This window comes from Thunnus maccoyii, chromosome 13 (genome assembly GCF_910596095.1).
Source record: "Thunnus maccoyii chromosome 13, fThuMac1.1, whole genome shotgun sequence".
In the NCBI taxonomy this organism is placed as follows: domain Eukaryota; kingdom Metazoa; phylum Chordata; class Actinopteri; order Scombriformes; family Scombridae; genus Thunnus; species Thunnus maccoyii.
The window spans coordinates 27,313,013-27,329,693 of record NC_056545.1 but is presented as its reverse complement, the minus strand read 5'-3'; the positions used below and the strand labels follow the sequence as shown (position 1 = coordinate 27,329,693).

Genomic DNA, 16,681 nt, shown 5'->3' with positions numbered 1-16,681 from the left:
TTCTACTCCTGTGTGCACTATGCTAAAATCAGCCAGTGCAACGTAGATAAATGACGTAGAAAATAACGAGATCAATTAACTACATTTTGGTAATCTTCCATGTCTTTATTTTGTTCAGTGAACTAAATTACACCTCTAATTGCCTTGTTAAAGCTTAATTGAGTTGCTTTATAGCAGTTTTGACGAGCCTACAGCCCCCATAATGCACTCGGCGCGGCTCGTTTCCGGTCCTGCGCCGTTTCTGGAGCGGATTGGAACCCGGAGTCAGGATTCGACAAATGAAGGGTCTTTTGCAGAAAAGGTAACGTGTTTTCCCACAAACGTACATCGAATTTCCACAAATTGTCGCCGCAGTTTGGTAGAGAAGGTGCAGCTGGAGTGTCCGGCTCGCTCCGAGTCTTCCTGAGCCGCCTGCACCGCTCACTGCCCGCTGTAGAGGAGCATCGACTCCGGTTTGGAGGTTTGCGTCTCCGGTCCATCCGCCATGCCGACTGTTCTTTGTTACATTTTGGTGAAGAGAAGCCGCTCAGATCGGAGTTAAAACCCGGCTAGAGTTTGGGAACCGCTGAAATCCTGGATCCCATCTCCTACCCGGACTGCATACGTTAACATGCATGCTTCAACTGTACGGCTTACACCGTAAACAGTAAATGTTGTCATACTACACTACTGTGGAGCCAGGAGGTCTGATGCATCTAATACCGCTCAAGTGTCTCAGATTAAATGAGTATACAGGCTTGGAAGTTCAGTTATATTCTAACACACTCCCCAAAGTCTTGTTCTCTCATGGACATTTTTCTTTATGACTTGACTGCTGCTCAGCCTTCCCTTCTGTCCTGATGTTTGTCTCCTATTAATGACATGTTAAAAATATGTTTTTCTCTGTTTGTAGGCTGACATAATGGAGCAGGCGCCAGATGAGTTCATCTGTGAGTATGAACCCAGCTCTGACTGTGTATGTGTGACAGAGTGTGAGATGGGCAGTGTTGACAGGTGTGATGTGTGTCGCAGGGTGTGATGACTGTGGCCAGTACCATGACTCTGAGTGTCCTGAGCTGGGACCACTGGTAACCGTCGAGGACTCCTTCGTCCTCAGCCGGGCTCGGTGAGTGTGCGCCTGAAACTGTTTGAACTTCACTGACTGGAATCAAACTAGTGATTTCTTTCATTCATTAAGCTTGAGTCAATTTTCTAAGATTCAACCAGAGCACAGGGTGTGGATTCAAACTTCTATGCAGCAGACAAACATGCTGAATGTTCTCAAGCAAGACAAAAGTGTGGACATCGAACATCTGACCTCCTTATGGAGAGGGGGAATGAAAAAGTCTTCAGAAGTGTCATGTTATAAATATTCTTCCAGAGATGCATTACAAAAATTGTAAGAAGCTCCCTGCAGATGGTTGACTTCCTACCACTCTTTACCCCACATGTACTAAATTTGTATCTTCAGGCAAATCCACATTTTATTTTTAAACATCCCTGAAAATATAATGGAGCGATTGTATTCTCATAGCACAAGGTGAAGGTGATGTACATGTCTAACAACAAGAGTCTACAGCCATGCTAACAGCTCTGTGAGGCTGTACTCAAGCACAGCTCTGCTTTCAGCTAAAAACCAACATCAGCATGTTAACATGTTCACAGTGATGATGTCATTATGTTGATGTTTAACTGGTCTAATTTTTACCATCTTAATTTAGAGTGTAAACACACTCTACAACATTTGCTAGTTATCACTAAACACAAATAGAGCTGCAACGATTAGGTGAGAAATCGATTAGTCAATCAACAGAAAGTTCATTCCCAACTATATTGATAATTGATAATCGATTAATCATTTTGAGAAACAAATGCTATAATTCTCTTGGGGTTTGGTAAACAGTGATCGACATTTTTCACCATTTTCTGATATTTTTTAGAACAAACAACTAAGTGATTAATCGATAATGAAAACAAGGGTTGGTTGCAGCCTTAAACAGCTGAGCCTGATGGGAGACCTGATGTTGGTGCTGGATGAAAGTTCAGAGTATCAAAATTTCTTCATTAAATTTCATGGCAATCCATCATATAAATGTTTCAATAAAAAACAACCTCATGGCAGCACAGGAGGAAACGGCAGGTGATCACCAAAGGCATTAAATACATTGTAATGGAACCATGAATATCTGTACAAAATGTGGTGCCAATCCATCAAGAAGATGTGGAGATATTTCACTGAAAAAGTGCCAACCTTGCCCTGCTGGTGGCGCTAGAGGAAATATCAGGGGATCACAGAAGTTGTTTGAATGTATCCTCTAGGGAACTTGAATGTCTATCGCAAATTTCATGGTGATCCTTTAAATAGTTGTTGAGACATTTTACTCTGAACCACAAATGTCAACCTGATGGCAGTGCTAGAGGAAAACTCAGGATCACCAAAGTCAGCAGGATTCAACCTCGAGCATGAATGTCAGCACAAAACTTCATGGCAGTCTGTCCAGTAGTTGTTGAGATATTTCAGTCTGGACCAAAGTGTCACACTGACCGGCAGCACTGACTAGAAAGCAGGAATTACCATGAGAATGATAGAGGTGAATTTTATATTATTATAATTTCATAATAAACATATTTTGTTGTTCTTGTCCTGGATCAGGTCCTCATTGCCAAGCAGCCTGGAGATCAGACAGGTTGCTGACGGAGTGGAGGGGGTATTTGTCCAGCGACGGCTGGTGAAGAGGACCCGGTTTGGGCCATTTGAGGCTAAGCGGGTCCCCCAGCTGGAGACAGAAGGAGTGTTTCCTCTGAAGGTGCAGCCTGATGAATCCTGAGTTTACATGTATTGTACACTGTTATTTTATATGGGTGTATGTGATTGTTTTCTTTATTATTTTAACTTCCTTCCCTCTTAATCCTTCATCCCCCCATTGAGCAGATCTTCCAGAAGGATGGCGTGGTGGTGTGTTTTGACTCTAGCAGTGAAGAAGACTGCAACTGGATGATGCTGGTACGACATGCCACCGACCACAAACACCAGAATCTGACGGCTTACCAGCAGGATGATGAAGTGTACTTCAACACCTCCCAGGTACGTGCATCCGTCCCTGAGGGCTGCTGCTGTTTGTCCAAGATTTCAGGGATCCATTGAGTTTATGGAGCTCATCCTCTTTGCCTCTGCTGTTTGTTTTCCAGGACGTGCTCCCAGGAACAGAGCTGAGGGTCTGGTATGGAGCTTTTTATGCCAGGAAGATGGAGAAGCCCATGCTTAAGCCTCCAATTCAGCCACCACCACCTCCACCAGGTAGATGACATTACAGCACCATTGCTTTTGTAGGGTGCCATGGCAACAGAGTGAGCTCTTTATAGTTTTTCTTCTGCTCAGATCTGACGTCTTCATCTTCTAAAACAGAGACCTCAGAGAAAACTAGAGCCCTCCTGCCCTCGGCAGCTGAAGAAAACAATGCAGGTAAGCTCATTCAAAACATCCATCACCTCCAGTCTGTACATCTTACAAATGTCAACTCTTCTTTTATTGAGAGGGAAGGTACATTAAGGGTTATTTCACGCTTTTAATTGCATTAGATTGTCTTGGTTTTCAGCAGTTTTTCTCCACAGTGAGTCCAGCAGGAGTGGAAGCTCAACTATTCACACCTTCAAAACTTTCTCTGAACTGACAAAATGCTGCGTCATGGTTGCACCTTCTGATTCCCCTTCTTTCTCCTGCTGATAACAGGCCATATGCTGAGTCATCTGGATGAGGTGAAGACCGTAACGGAGCTTCCAGTCGACTCGCTCTTGCCCCAGGAGGAGAGCCTGCTCGGCCCTGATGAGGAGGACGCCACCCCTGCTGCTCAACCTGCCCCCAAGAGAGGACAGAGCCGGGGTAGGAGAGCCAAGGGACGTAGACCTGGAGCCACAGCTACCACAGGCAAAAGCAAAGGTGAGAAAAACCAGTCAGGTTGGAGCAGAAAAAAATCTAAAACACACAAAAGCTGTGAAATTCTTTGGATTCAATCTGTGGGAACTTGCCATGCATAGACTACATGATATCATGCTGATATATTTTCAATGACTGTGCAAAGAAGTTAGATGATGAACAGTCAGTGATCTCGAATATCAATGATAAACATCAGGATTTGATGTCAGTCCAAGAAAGAGCAAAAGTAATTTCTTTACTGATATTCAACATTCATATATTCACAAATTAATTACAGAAAAAGCAGTGATACTAGTTATCCTACTGTGTGTGGCTGAATTTCATAATACAATTCAGCCACACACAGAAAATGTCACAGATACAGCCCCCACTTTTTTTACTACACTGGGAAAATCATTTGCTTTTACTGCACCATCATTCTCTCTTCTACACTCTGAACCGAGCAAGTTGCAACATGTTCAAGCACATTCTGGGAACATTTTGCAAATCACCAATATTGACTGTGTATAAAGATGGATATGATGACTGCTCCCCAGAAGTGAAGTCAAAACATCTGGATCACCCCCAGGTGGCTGGGTGGCTGGCTGGCTGGCGTATAGGTCATAAGTCCCGCCCCCTCCACGTTAGCAGATAGGACATGAGCCAAACTAAAAAGTCAAAGTACATGTCAAATAAATTTTTCCCAAACATGGTTTCTGTCATTTTAGGTCATTTTTATCATGCTGATGTTTGTCCAAAAGCTTTTTAATTAGTTATTTGATGATATAAAAAGGGTGTGTGATATCATGATTGACAGTTGTGACAGCTGCTCTCAAGTCTCCGTCAGACAGCGGGACGGCTGAGGGGGCGTGTCCCGTAGGCTGTCATCCAAATAACATCACACAAGCAAGATGGCAGCTCCTGGAAAGAAGATATTTTGGCTTCACTTTTGTTTAGCCGTAGAAAGTGGAGAAATGTCATCCATATTTATTTTAAGTCACTGATCACAAACCTTAAACCCTCTCTGAAGTGGTCAGAGATGGAGCAGGATCATGAGAAGTGACACTTAAATAAAACACTCAATAAGAAAATGATTCCTGTAGAGCCATGTTAGTGTGTTTAAATCAGAGCACAGCTTCTCATTTTTCATTTTTGTTTTTTATTGTATTAGATGTTCAGCTAAAGTCTTAACTAACCTAATGAATTAATAATAACTAATTGTGTGTGACCAAAAAGGTTTTATAGGCTGCATTTTTATATATATATGACCTTTATCTTTAGCCATGCTAGCAGTGTGGCTTAATGCCTTTTAAAACTGATTACATAACCATCACCCTCAGCTGTACTTTGTGTTACGTGCTAATTAGCAAATGTTAGTGCACTAATATGCTAAACTAAGACAGTGAACTTGGTAAACATTATACAGTACCTATTCAATTTCAACATATTAGCATTGTCACTGTGAGTATGTTGACATGCTAAAGTTAGCATTTAGCTCAAAGCACTGCTCAGCCTCACATAGCAGCTAGCATAGCTGTAGACTGTTAGTCATGTGCTTAATTTCAGTTAGATATATTTATATTTGCTTTCGTTTTTAATTACAGTTAGTATAAAGTGTAATGTAATTTTCTATTATCTTTCTGTCATCTGTCATCTTATATATATACCGTTACTGTCATTTTAAAGAATACAGTTCATTATTAAATGGTAAAATATGATTTCCCAGATCATATTTTACCATTATACCATTTTACCAGATTTTCATTATGCTCAAACATCAACATCAGTGAATCTAGTATCAAAAATCTAGTATCAGTTGGACTCTCATTACCACCCGATGCTTTATATACCATAGATATCTCTTTGACATTGGATTCCTGATGTGTGCAGATGTGAAGCCCCCGGTGGAAAGCTCAGAACCAGTGGCTTCAGAGGCAGCAGCAACAGCAGCAGCAGCAGAGAGCAGCAGCCTGCTAGGGGCTTCAGACAGCGGCGGTGTTGCCCTGAAGAGACACAAGGCCAGAGAGCACAAGAGGGTGTACCGCTGCTCCCTCTGCAACAAGGTCTTCCAGAACAGCAGCAACCTCAACAGACACATCCGATCTCACGGTACGTGGAGATCAGTGAGTTGAAAAGCTCATTTTGGCTTTCGAGACAGTGTTAAATTCATCATCTCTCTCTGAGACATCACACAATTCAAATAGAGGTCAACTGGGAATGAGTGGATGCATAGTGTTAAAGAATCCTTTATATCCTTCCAGGTGATAAGCTGTTCAAGTGTGATGAATGTGACAAGTTGTTCAGCCGCAAGGAGAGTCTGAAGCAGCACATCTCATACAAACACAGCAAGAACATGGTGGGTAACACTGCAGACTAACTTAAAGGGACTTTAATTACTGTGCAGGTTAATGTGTTTATGAAATGTCTTCTTTTTATGTGCACATACCAGCCTGACATGGAGTACAAATACAAATGCAACACATGTGAGAAATCATTTCGCCTGGAAAATGCCTTAAAGTTCCACAACTGTCGGACAGGTTGGAGACTCTTTATTATGTTTAATATTTAAGTTATTTCCCTTCTTTTCCCTTTTATTTTCAAATGTTTCCGTTCACATTCCTGCCAGGTCTCGATTTTATTAATTCCATCATCTTCTCTCCCCAGACGACAAGACGTTCCAGTGTGATATCTGCTCGCGGTTCTTCTCCACCAACAGCAACCTTTCCAAGCACAAGAAGAAGCATGGTGAGAAGCTCTATTCCTGTGAAATCTGTAACAAGATGTTCTACCGCAAAGACGTGATGCAGGAGCACCACAGAAGGCACGGAGTGGGTGAGTCTCATTGATAATTTGTTTTCATTTACAGCATTTTTTCTGTATATTCAATTTAGGAAAAATGTCACTTAGTGTGAAATATTAACCTGGAGCCCTCTTTTTTTAAACGTGCAGTCACAGTGACAAGTGCAAAGTGGTAGTTGTTGGACATGCAGACTGCGTGGGCGTCTCCAAGCACACCTGTTCAGTATGTGCAGCAGTGCAAAGTGTAAAAGGGCTGTGTGAAGGTGAATATAGATGGGAGGGTGTGGCGATTAATAAATACACCCCGTCTCTTATAGCTCTGAAACAGCTGCTCACAGTGAAGCATGACAACAATGGCTTAAGAAATGGTTTCTCCAGGAAAATCATATTTTTGTCAGGAGGTGCAGAGTGACATGATGTGAACACACGCCTCCACAAATCTGCAGCCGGAGACAGACGATGTGGGGGTTTAACAGTTAATTAGTAGGATGACAACAGATAATTAAAAAGTAGTTTGGTGAAGCTGTTTATGTGATTGCATCAATCTGACTTTATTTCAGTCATAATTCTATCTCATAAATGTTCACATCATAACTGATTTGACAGTAATATTCACACTGCATGAGACACCACAACAAATAATGTTTCCCACTTTAACAGGCAGAATAGCAAGTTATAAACAACCACTCAGATGTGTGTAGAGGTGTGTGTGTGGTTATGCTGTAGCAGCCGGGTGTTATTTTTCACAATATAAATAGCTGTGTGTAATGATGCTGATTTCCACCACAGCACTTCTCAAATCAGAGGCTGCAGATTTATCAAACATATACAGTATCTGCTCTGCTGCCTTCAGATGCTGCAGGAATTTAACGAACTGAAGGAGAATCTTTTCATACAGTATAAAGCAGCTGTGGACAACCAATACAGTAGGAATCCCAGATACATTCATTCATAGATCAGACTGCTTTACTGATTTCCCGGCTTTAACCACAAAGTTATTTTTTGATGCCAATTTAAACGCATCTACTGGTTGGAGAGTAGTTTATTTATGAATTTAGCATTATCCCATTATTCCTGTGCCATTTCCTGGAAGTATTTACTTTGCTCTTGATGATAAAATCACTAAATTGCCTGTGAAGTGACAGATGTGGGTTTGAGATATGTATTCTCAGTGCAATGTCTAAGACCCCAATTCTAACCAAATACTCGCTTTGTGCTGCCTTATCTGAATGAACCTCCCACCTGTTTGTTCCTCTCCTACCACCTGTACCATGCACGCTGCACTGGGCACCACACAGTCAGGAAAGGTTAGATAAATATCAAACTGTTGCATAACGTGGCACTGCCATAAACTTAAAGCCCTTAATGCTAATTCCCTCAAGAAAACATGGAACCAATTTTTTTTTTCATTTATAATGTTGCAGAGAGCTGCAAACTCCGCCTTAAGTTGCATGTCAGCATATTTCTTTTAAGCTCTTAGCTGAACTAAAATATTTGGACAGGACCAAAGCACATGAAGAAAGAGGAGCTGGAGGCCAATGGAGAAGAAGGGACCAAGTACAGGAAAGAGCCGTCACCCTGTCCCATCTGTGGCAAGGTGAGCACTTTGCACTGCAGCAAAGATTAATGGCACTTTTGGCAGCAAGTCAAACAACTGCAAATAAATCCAGACGGAAGAAAATGCACCGCGGGTTCATCGTGCGTGTGTGTTTGTGTGCACAGGTGTTCTCCTGCAGGAGTAACATGAACAAGCATCTGTTGACTCACGGTGATAAGAAGTACACCTGTGAGATCTGCGGCCGGAAGTTCTTCCGAGTGGACGTGCTGCGAGATCACATTCACGTTCACTTCAAGGTGAGATGGTGCAGAGAGAAGGCTGAACAAAACTCTGCATGACTGCAAAATGCAAGATTTCTCTGTCACTCACATTAAACAACTTCATTTCCTGTAGTTTCGACATAGACATGTGCTCATCAAAACATTTTGGGTGATGTTTTTCATTAACGTAAGGGGCTTTTTTTTTTCTGCAAAACACCAAGTATATCAGTGCTACCCAGAGGGAGCACAAACTAATTCAGGTGCAGACAGTTCTGATGCACTCGCTTTAAGTCATGGTCGATAAAACTGTCAGATGAAAGAATGGTAGATGCGAGCTGATACTGTTTGTCATTGTGGTTATAAATTTGCCCCTCACACCATGCATGTTTCATTAAATTATCTTTTGACACCCCCTCTGGATCTTAGATGTCAGTGACTTTAATAATTTCATTTCAAAGCGTTCCTTTCGTTCCAGGACATAGCCTTAATGAATGAGCAGGAGAGAGAGGACTTCATCAAGAAGATCGGCATTTCAGCAGGCGACAGCGACGACACGGATATGGATGATGAAGAAGAAGACGATCCCGAGCACCACAAGTACAACTGCAAGAAATGTCAAGTAAGCTTTGTCCTGACAGGCCTGCAGTGTTGCAGTTCAAGTTCATGAACATGTTTACGAATCATAACAATGGCGGACAGATATAAATGGCTAAGGGCAGATAGATTAATATAAACTTAAAATGTGTAACTAGGAGCAGCACATATCTAAGTTTTTCACTAACAATCCCACACTAATACCTGCGTCTGTCTCTAGCTGTCATTTGCAAAGGGCAGAGAGTACCTGAAGCACATCATGGAGCAGCACAAAGAGAGAGGCTACGGCTGCGGCATCTGTAACCGACGCTTCGCACTGAAGGCCACGTACAACGCTCACCTGGTCATCCACAGAGAGCAGCTGCCAGACCCTGCAGTACAGAAGTAAGAAACAGGAAGCAGCAAGAAAACATATTTCAGCTTACATTTCTGGTTTGGTTTTGGTTTTTATGTTGTTTTAGCCTTGTCCAATCACGGCTGAGATACTAGATAAAGATGGAGACAGGAATGTCAGCTGCTGTATACTGATTGTAAAAAAAGAGGCATTACTTTGAAGTGCACTGGTGAGCAAAACCCATGTGAAAGCCACTATCTCTTTTTTGGGCTGCAACTAACAAGTACTTATTATTGATTAACCTGCCGAGTATTTTCTCAATGAATCGATTAGTTATTTGGTCTATAAAATGTCAGAAAATGGTGAAAAATATCAATCTCTGTTTCCCAAAGCCCAAGATGACATCCTCAAATGTCTTGTTTTGTCCCGACCAACAGTCCACAACCCAAAGATATTCAGTTTATTGTCACAGAAGACTAAAGAAACCAGAAAATATTCACATTTTAGGAGCTGGAATCAGAGAATTTGGAATCTTCTTAAAAATGACTCATAACGATTAATCGACCATCAAAATAGTTGGCGATTAATTTCATAGTTGGCAACTTATCGATTAATGGACTAATCGTTGCAGCTGTGATCTCTTGTATTATTTACCTATTTAAATATATCACAGTAGAGTTTTTTCGCTTTTGATAGTATCACACATTCTTCCTCAGCAAGTGGAGCTGCCCAGTTGTCATGGAATTCTTCTCATCTGAAAAGTTGAGATTGAAAGTTAATTCTTGATCTTGGAAATAGCAGTTGATAAAACAACCTCACCACAAGGTCCACTTAACAGTTTCAAAGGTCAGAAATCAACTGTTAATCTCTAATTATTGGGAAGGTTCGAGTCTGTATAAGAGCTCAAGCTACTCGGTATTGTAGCTTAAACTAAATGGTTTCAGAAACTAACCTTGAGTCAAAGTGACAGTGAAACTGAAATATGAAATGATCAAGCAGCAGCACAAATGAATTGTAATCATTTCAAACTTGCTGATCTGTCCTAAAGGTACATCCATCCATGTGAAATTTGTGGGCGAATCTTCAATAGTATCGGTAACCTGGAAAGGCACAAGATCATCCACACCGGTGAGCAGCGGTCTGAGATCAGTTTCAAATATGTGTCACTGTTCCTATTATGTCTGTGGTCCTGAAGCATTTAGTTTCCTGAGATAGATATTTAGACAAGAACACCTTTGTTAAATCTATTTAATTGCTGAAAAAATGATGCTATAAATCAACTAAATACCAACCAAGACCCTGATGAGACCTTTCCATTTCAGTCTTACTTTGAATTATTTTCAATACAGGAACACATCATTATGTGAAACAAGTCCTTCCATTACAGAAACCAGTGTCCCTGTTTACATGATGTTTAAGAAATCCTCTTACTGGAGAAAGCCACCTGTTGCTTACATGCATGTAAATGTACTGAATGTTATGGTGGGACTTAACATACAGGGCAGAGTTGCTGGGTTCCCTCCAAAATGTATGATTACATTGTGTTAGACAGAAGATTGACTCAAGATTATGTGCACTCTATCTATGCATTACAAGGGAGTGGCAAAATTTGTGACACTTTATCGAAAGAAACATTTACATACAGTATATTTGGAATACCAGTATGTAACAAGAGTCACATCTTAACGACACGGAAAAGCAACGTTGTGTAATGCAACAGTCTATAATATTAATGGAGTGTCTGCATGTGTGTTTTTATGATCATCAAGGGGTGAAGAGCCACAGCTGTGATAAGTGCAACAAATCATTCGCAAGGAAGGACATGCTGAAAGAGCACCTCAGGGTTCACGACGACATCCGAGACTTCCTGTGTGCAGAGTGCGGGAAAGGTCAGGTCGTCACAGCTTCATCACACATATCATTACTTGTTTGTCACTGTGTAAATGCCACCATGAACACACAGTAGTTGGTGTTTGGATTGTAGCCACATTGTGGAAATGTTTTCTTGAGCAGGCATGAAGACCAAGCACGCTCTGAGGCACCACATGAAGCTTCACAAGGGTATCAAAGAGTACGAGTGCAAGGAGTGTAATCGCAAGTTCGCCCAGAAGGTCAACATGCTGAAGCATTACAAGAGACACACGGGTGAGTCAAAAAATAGCGTGTTACAGATTCACAAAGGACGAAAATAAAAGAGAAAATAAAAAATATAAAAACTAGTGTAATAATAATAAAATAACTAGTATAAATAGTCTAACTGACTTTGACAGTGCAAACTTCACAGAAATTGCATCACGTTAATGTTTGTCTCCACTGTATGTGTGTTCACGTGTCACTTTGCCTGCAGGTATAAAGGACTTCATGTGTGAGCTGTGTGGAAAGACGTTCAGTGAAAGGACGACCCTAGAGACACACAAGCTCATCCACACAGGCAAGTGTTTCATGTCACGCTATGAGAAGTGTGCAGCAGTCTGGTTTTATTAGTCTGTTACACTGATTATTACAAGGCTGCTGAATGTGGGAGCCTATAATTTGGCTTTTTGCCCCCAGTATGTTCAGAGCCAGAAAACTGAGTAGTTTATGGTCAGACAGCAAGTGATTCTGCAGTCTGATTTATGTAGCCGGCAGTACATAGAAAAACCAAACCACCACTTAAAAATTAAAGGACATGTTTTTCTGTGAAACTCTAAAAGTTGAAGGGTGGAAGATGGGTGAGTTTGGCACAGAGAGGGAAAAATGACAACACAAAGTAAATTGATTTCATAATTTTGCCCCAAACAACTACATTCATATCCTTGTTAAGTATGAGACCCTAAACTGACAAAAATAGTGAAAGGTTATCACACAAGTCAAAAATATGGCTGAAAACATGAATAAATAATACTCTTAGTTAAATAATTGAAATGAGTGCAACAGATATCACAGCATGTTAGCAGGAAAGCTAAAAAAGTTAGCTAGCTAACACTAATGCATTCAAAAACACACCATACTTCTGTCTTCATAACATTATCTTCCATAACCTGTAGCATGAAGTGAATTAGTTTATAGAAACTGAGAGTTTCTGTCAGTCAAAAAGCATGACACATTGTAATTATTGGTTATGAAGAAACCTTGATGGATGAGTTTCTTTTTAAATGCATGTCTCTTGTCTCCATCAATGGCCTCAATGAAAATAAGTGTTGGACTTCATTGTATTATCTATGACATTGTGTAGATGTACGCCATATAATGTCACCTTTCTCATCATGTCAAATAAATTAAAATCTAATCTAATAAGTGTTAGCGAGCTATAATTACTAGCACTAGCCGGTGTAGTTTTAAGATGAACGTTAGCTGCAGCCAGGTAGCTAGCTGAAAAGGCTGGTGCTCATTGTGTTTAGCTACTAGTGTTTTCAGGTAAGCTAGCTAGCCACATATTCCTCTGTCTATTCACCACTGATGTGACACACACACACACACACACACACACACACCCCCACCCTGGACAAATCTCTGCCCTGGAGATATGTACATGGACACAACTATATCATTATCATATATGCACAATAAAAAAAATCTGAAATGTTGCTTGAGGATAATACAAAATAGGTAAATAATTAAATGTATGTGCTTAGACCAGAAACATAGCACCTTGGGGTTGAAAAACAGAATTAACTAGTGAGAAATAAATGGAAAAGTTAAATAAATTACATTCTTTTTAATCAACTGACTGGAGGTAATAGGGAAAAAAAAGGTTTTCTCTTTTTTTATCAACTGGTAAAACTGGTTTATCATGCTTGACTCTCCATTTCGCTGTCTCTGACTGCAGTGGGTAAGACGTGGACATGTACCACGTGTGATAAGAAGTACCTGACAGAGTACATGCTGCAGAAGCACGTCCACCTGACCCACGAGAAGGTGGAGGCCCAGTCGTGTCACCTCTGCGGGACCAAGGTGTCCACCCGCGCATCCATGAACCGACATCTCCGACGCAAACACCCTGAGGTGAGTTAAGACAGTGCTGTTAGGACAATGAAAACCCAGCTCATCTGGTGTTATTGAACTCTAAAAGTATTCTTGTCGAACTGTTGTTGTTGTCCTTCATGCCTCCAGGTGGTGTCTGTGAGAATCGATGAGTTTGATGATCTTCAGGAAACTTCGACAATCAATGATTCATCTATCAGCATCGTGCAGGTTAGATTACAGCGCAGTACACACACACACACACTGAACGATGAAACACATTGGCTGGAGTAGCTCTGACCAGGAACATCTAGCTGTATGAAAACAGTAGCTGATCATCATTATGATCATGAAGCCAGGTTGTGTTTGACATACCAAATAGCTATTGAACTCAATTTACATTCCTAATCCAAGAATCAGATGTTAAAATGATGTTGATGCCTAATGATACAGCTTGTCATGTTTCTCATACTATAGTGTGTTTGATTGCACACTAAATATAGAGCTGTTAGAATGCAAATATACACTCAGTTCCTGTTTTTCCACTGTATGAGCTATGAATCAGACATGCATGCACTGCATAGTGTTTGTTCCTCAACTATCTATCATAGCATTAATAGGACTCTCTTTGCTCCTGGTATTACATTAATCCTGTGTGACATGTTTGTCTTGGGGAAAAGACAAAATGAATAAAACCCAGACTACACTGCACTCCAGATGAGATGGAATCAGATCAACCAGGCAGGGTGAGGGTAACCCTAACCCTCACTGACACTTTCAAAGGATGTAAATGTTAAATGTCAAAGCTAGTTTCACAGAGAAGGGAAACAGATTTCAGTTTGTGAGATGGGCTGATCATATCATGAAATGTTTTCACCTTCTTCTTCAGCCTACCCTGACCCTGGAAAAAGATGGCATGTCTCAGGAGAGGCCCAGTCGACCGTCCCGCCACCCCAAGAAGAAGCAGAGAGTTCAAGCTGAGCCAGAGCTCTCTGAATCAGACGAGTATGTTGACTTCACAGAGCCCAGGCACGAATCCATGACAGAATTTAATGCCGTCATTGTTGGAGAGGAGACCGAGACGAGCTCTGCTGTGCAGAGCATCCAGCAGGTAGCTTTGAAGATTGCCACAAAGTTTTATTGTCAAAATAACATGCAATCTCTTTTCTTTTTCTTTTTTTTTTCAAAGACCACATGAAATGGAGGCTTGATACAAAGCAGGTGTCCTGATTTGGGGGGGGAAAAAAATGAAATGAAATATGGGTGAAGTTTTGCTTGCTGAAGAAACAAATGCCCAGAGACAGAAGCTGACTGTACATTGCTGATGGAAAGCAGAATAAATAAAAACACATAAGATCAATGATGATCACCACTCGGAGCTCAAGATTTTCTTTTTGTTGTTTTGTTTGTTGTGGTAAAGGGCGATAAGAACAGATCATGTGGTAACTTACAGACCGAGCCAGTCAGTAGATGAGATGCTTGTCACACTGTGTTGCTTCAGTGCTCCTGCTGCTCTAATTTATCTGATGTTGTTGTTTCAGGTGGTGGTCCTCGCTGACCCCAGCGCCCCATCAGCCTCTTCCCCCAACAGCTCGGTGGGCCTGACCAACATCACCGTTACACCCATCACCAGCCACGCCCCCACCCAGTTCACCAGCCTGCAGCCTGTAGCTGTGGGCCACCTGACAGCCAGCGACCGGCCCCTCACGCTGGACAACTCCATCCTCACAGTCACCTTCGACACTGTCAGTGGCTCCGCCATGCTCCACAACCGGCCCGCCGAACTCGTCCCAGAGACGGTGGGTCCCGGCGGAGGCACAGCACCCCAGTCAGTCGCCCACTTCATCAACCTCACCACTCTCGTCAACCCCATGGGCCACCAGCTGGAGGCTCCAACTCTGGCCTGGAGGCCTGTACCCGCAGCCGAGGGCAACCAGGTCACCCCTGTGGTGGAGGGTGCTCAAGGGGACAATCAGGAGGCCCAGAGCCAGGGCCCCGAGTCAGGCCGGAACAGCCAGAGCCAGCCACCCACCCCCCAGCAGCAGAGCGGCTCTGCACAGCAGATGTTCAGCTACTAGAGCAGAGACTGGAGGTGCTGGTCACCTCACACTCACAGACATTGTCACATAGTAGAGTAGATTTTATGAAACTGTACAAAGCTTTGATCACTGTCACCCAGATGCCTCTCCAGTCCCATAGAAGTGAATGAAATCGTAATGATTTTTTTTTTTTATACTGACAAAACAAAGAGGCTGTTTATAATTAACTAACTATTTAAAAAAAAAAAAAAAGAGGGAAATGGTACATTTATCCACACTCACTGACACTCCTCTGGAAGATATACATTTGAAACCAAAGCGACATGTTGAATATTCAAATGCCTTACCAACCTTCTAAAAACATGCATGTTTTCAAGATAAATCTGCTGCTTGAAAAAAATGACAAATGAAAACGTACCAACCTGAAAAAAAGACACATTTGGTGCAGTCAACAAGGAAAGTCATGTGATATATGATGGTTGGCATATTCCTAAAAGTGGCTCACTCATGAAATGTTATTTTTGAATGCTGTAAACAGTAATTATTGTTGAACTGTCTGGAAAAAATACTGGAAGCCTTTTTGTACTGTTATTTTTAAAGAAAATACCTCTTTAAATGGGTCTTCTTTTATTTGTCTTCATATTAATTCAGTTTGTGTGATGAACAGTGATAACTGCCCACCAGAGGGTTCATTTGTGCAGCAAGGTTTTTCTAAATCACGGCACAGATGCCATCTGAATCATCAGCAAACCTAATTCTGTTTGTCTCAGTCTGTTTATAGCAATATGACCATCTGCTCTGGATCTCCTCGCATCTCAAGCCAGCGAGTCTGTTTGTCTTCCAGTCAGTCAGAAGCTGATGGCTTTTCTGCAAACAGCACGTGAGTGGTACACAAATGATCGTTCTAAGGGCAGATACGTATGTGTGTGTGTGTGTGTGTGTGTGTTGCTGATACTGCCAGTGCTCATTGACTCATGTATCACATACAGTCAGATTCTGCAGAGTGACCTTTAAAAGGTTTTCATTCAAAAATATAAATGAAACATGAATGAATCGATGATGGGGAATTGAAATAAACAGCTGAATTTCCAGAAAAGGTCCTGGGCTTGTCCTCTAAAGACACTAAATCAAAACAGATTACAGCATACAAACATAAAACAACCAGATTCTGTACCACAGAACACAATCCACCTAACAATTCAACATCGTCTCAAGATTTAGAGAAATGTACAAATCCTCACAACTTGAAATGTATTTTCAAAA

General features: G+C 41.6%; 1 protein-coding gene across 5 annotated transcripts; it reads left to right on the top strand.

Moving 5' to 3' along the window:
• Window positions 1-125: 125 nt before the first annotated feature.
• On the top strand, window positions 126-16,034 carry prdm15 (PR domain containing 15). 5 transcript variants are annotated; one of them, XM_042431109.1, is made up of 24 exons: window positions 126-301; window positions 893-929; window positions 1,012-1,105; window positions 2,633-2,786; window positions 2,912-3,064; window positions 3,169-3,277; window positions 3,359-3,442; window positions 3,710-3,916; window positions 5,783-6,001; window positions 6,154-6,248; window positions 6,342-6,429; window positions 6,557-6,724; window positions 8,194-8,288; window positions 8,414-8,545; window positions 8,985-9,128; window positions 9,324-9,487; window positions 10,486-10,565; window positions 11,207-11,326; window positions 11,451-11,582; window positions 11,785-11,868; window positions 13,246-13,421; window positions 13,530-13,610; window positions 14,269-14,490; window positions 14,921-16,034. In XM_042431109.1, the coding sequence occupies exons 1-24, from the start codon at window positions 203-205 to the stop codon at window positions 15,455-15,457; spliced, it is 3,474 nt and encodes a 1,157-aa protein (XP_042287043.1). In that variant the 5' UTR covers window positions 126-202; the 3' UTR covers window positions 15,458-16,034. The 5 variants fall into 5 exon arrangements, with proteins under 5 accessions (XP_042287043.1, XP_042287044.1, XP_042287047.1 ...); XM_042431110.1 differs by having other exon boundaries at window positions 127-301; window positions 3,386-3,442; XM_042431113.1 differs by lacking the exon at window positions 126-301 and adding an exon at window positions 313-460.
• The last annotated feature ends 647 nt before the right edge of the window (window positions 16,035-16,681 follow it).

What these genes read in the sequence shown, in the direction of transcription:
- prdm15 (XM_042431109.1), top strand. Translation starts at nt 203, where the DNA reads ATGCACTCGGCGCGGCTCGTTTCCGGTCCTGCGCCGTTTCTGGAGCGG. An exon ending in CAGACACATCCGATCTCACG is followed by an intron (nt 6,002 to 6,153) that starts GTACGTGGAGAT and finishes ATATCCTTCCAG; the next exon opens with GTGATAAGCTGTTCAAGTGT. An exon ending in ACAACTGCAAGAAATGTCAA is followed by an intron (nt 9,129 to 9,323) that starts GTAAGCTTTGTC and finishes GTCTGTCTCTAG; the next exon opens with CTGTCATTTGCAAAGGGCAG.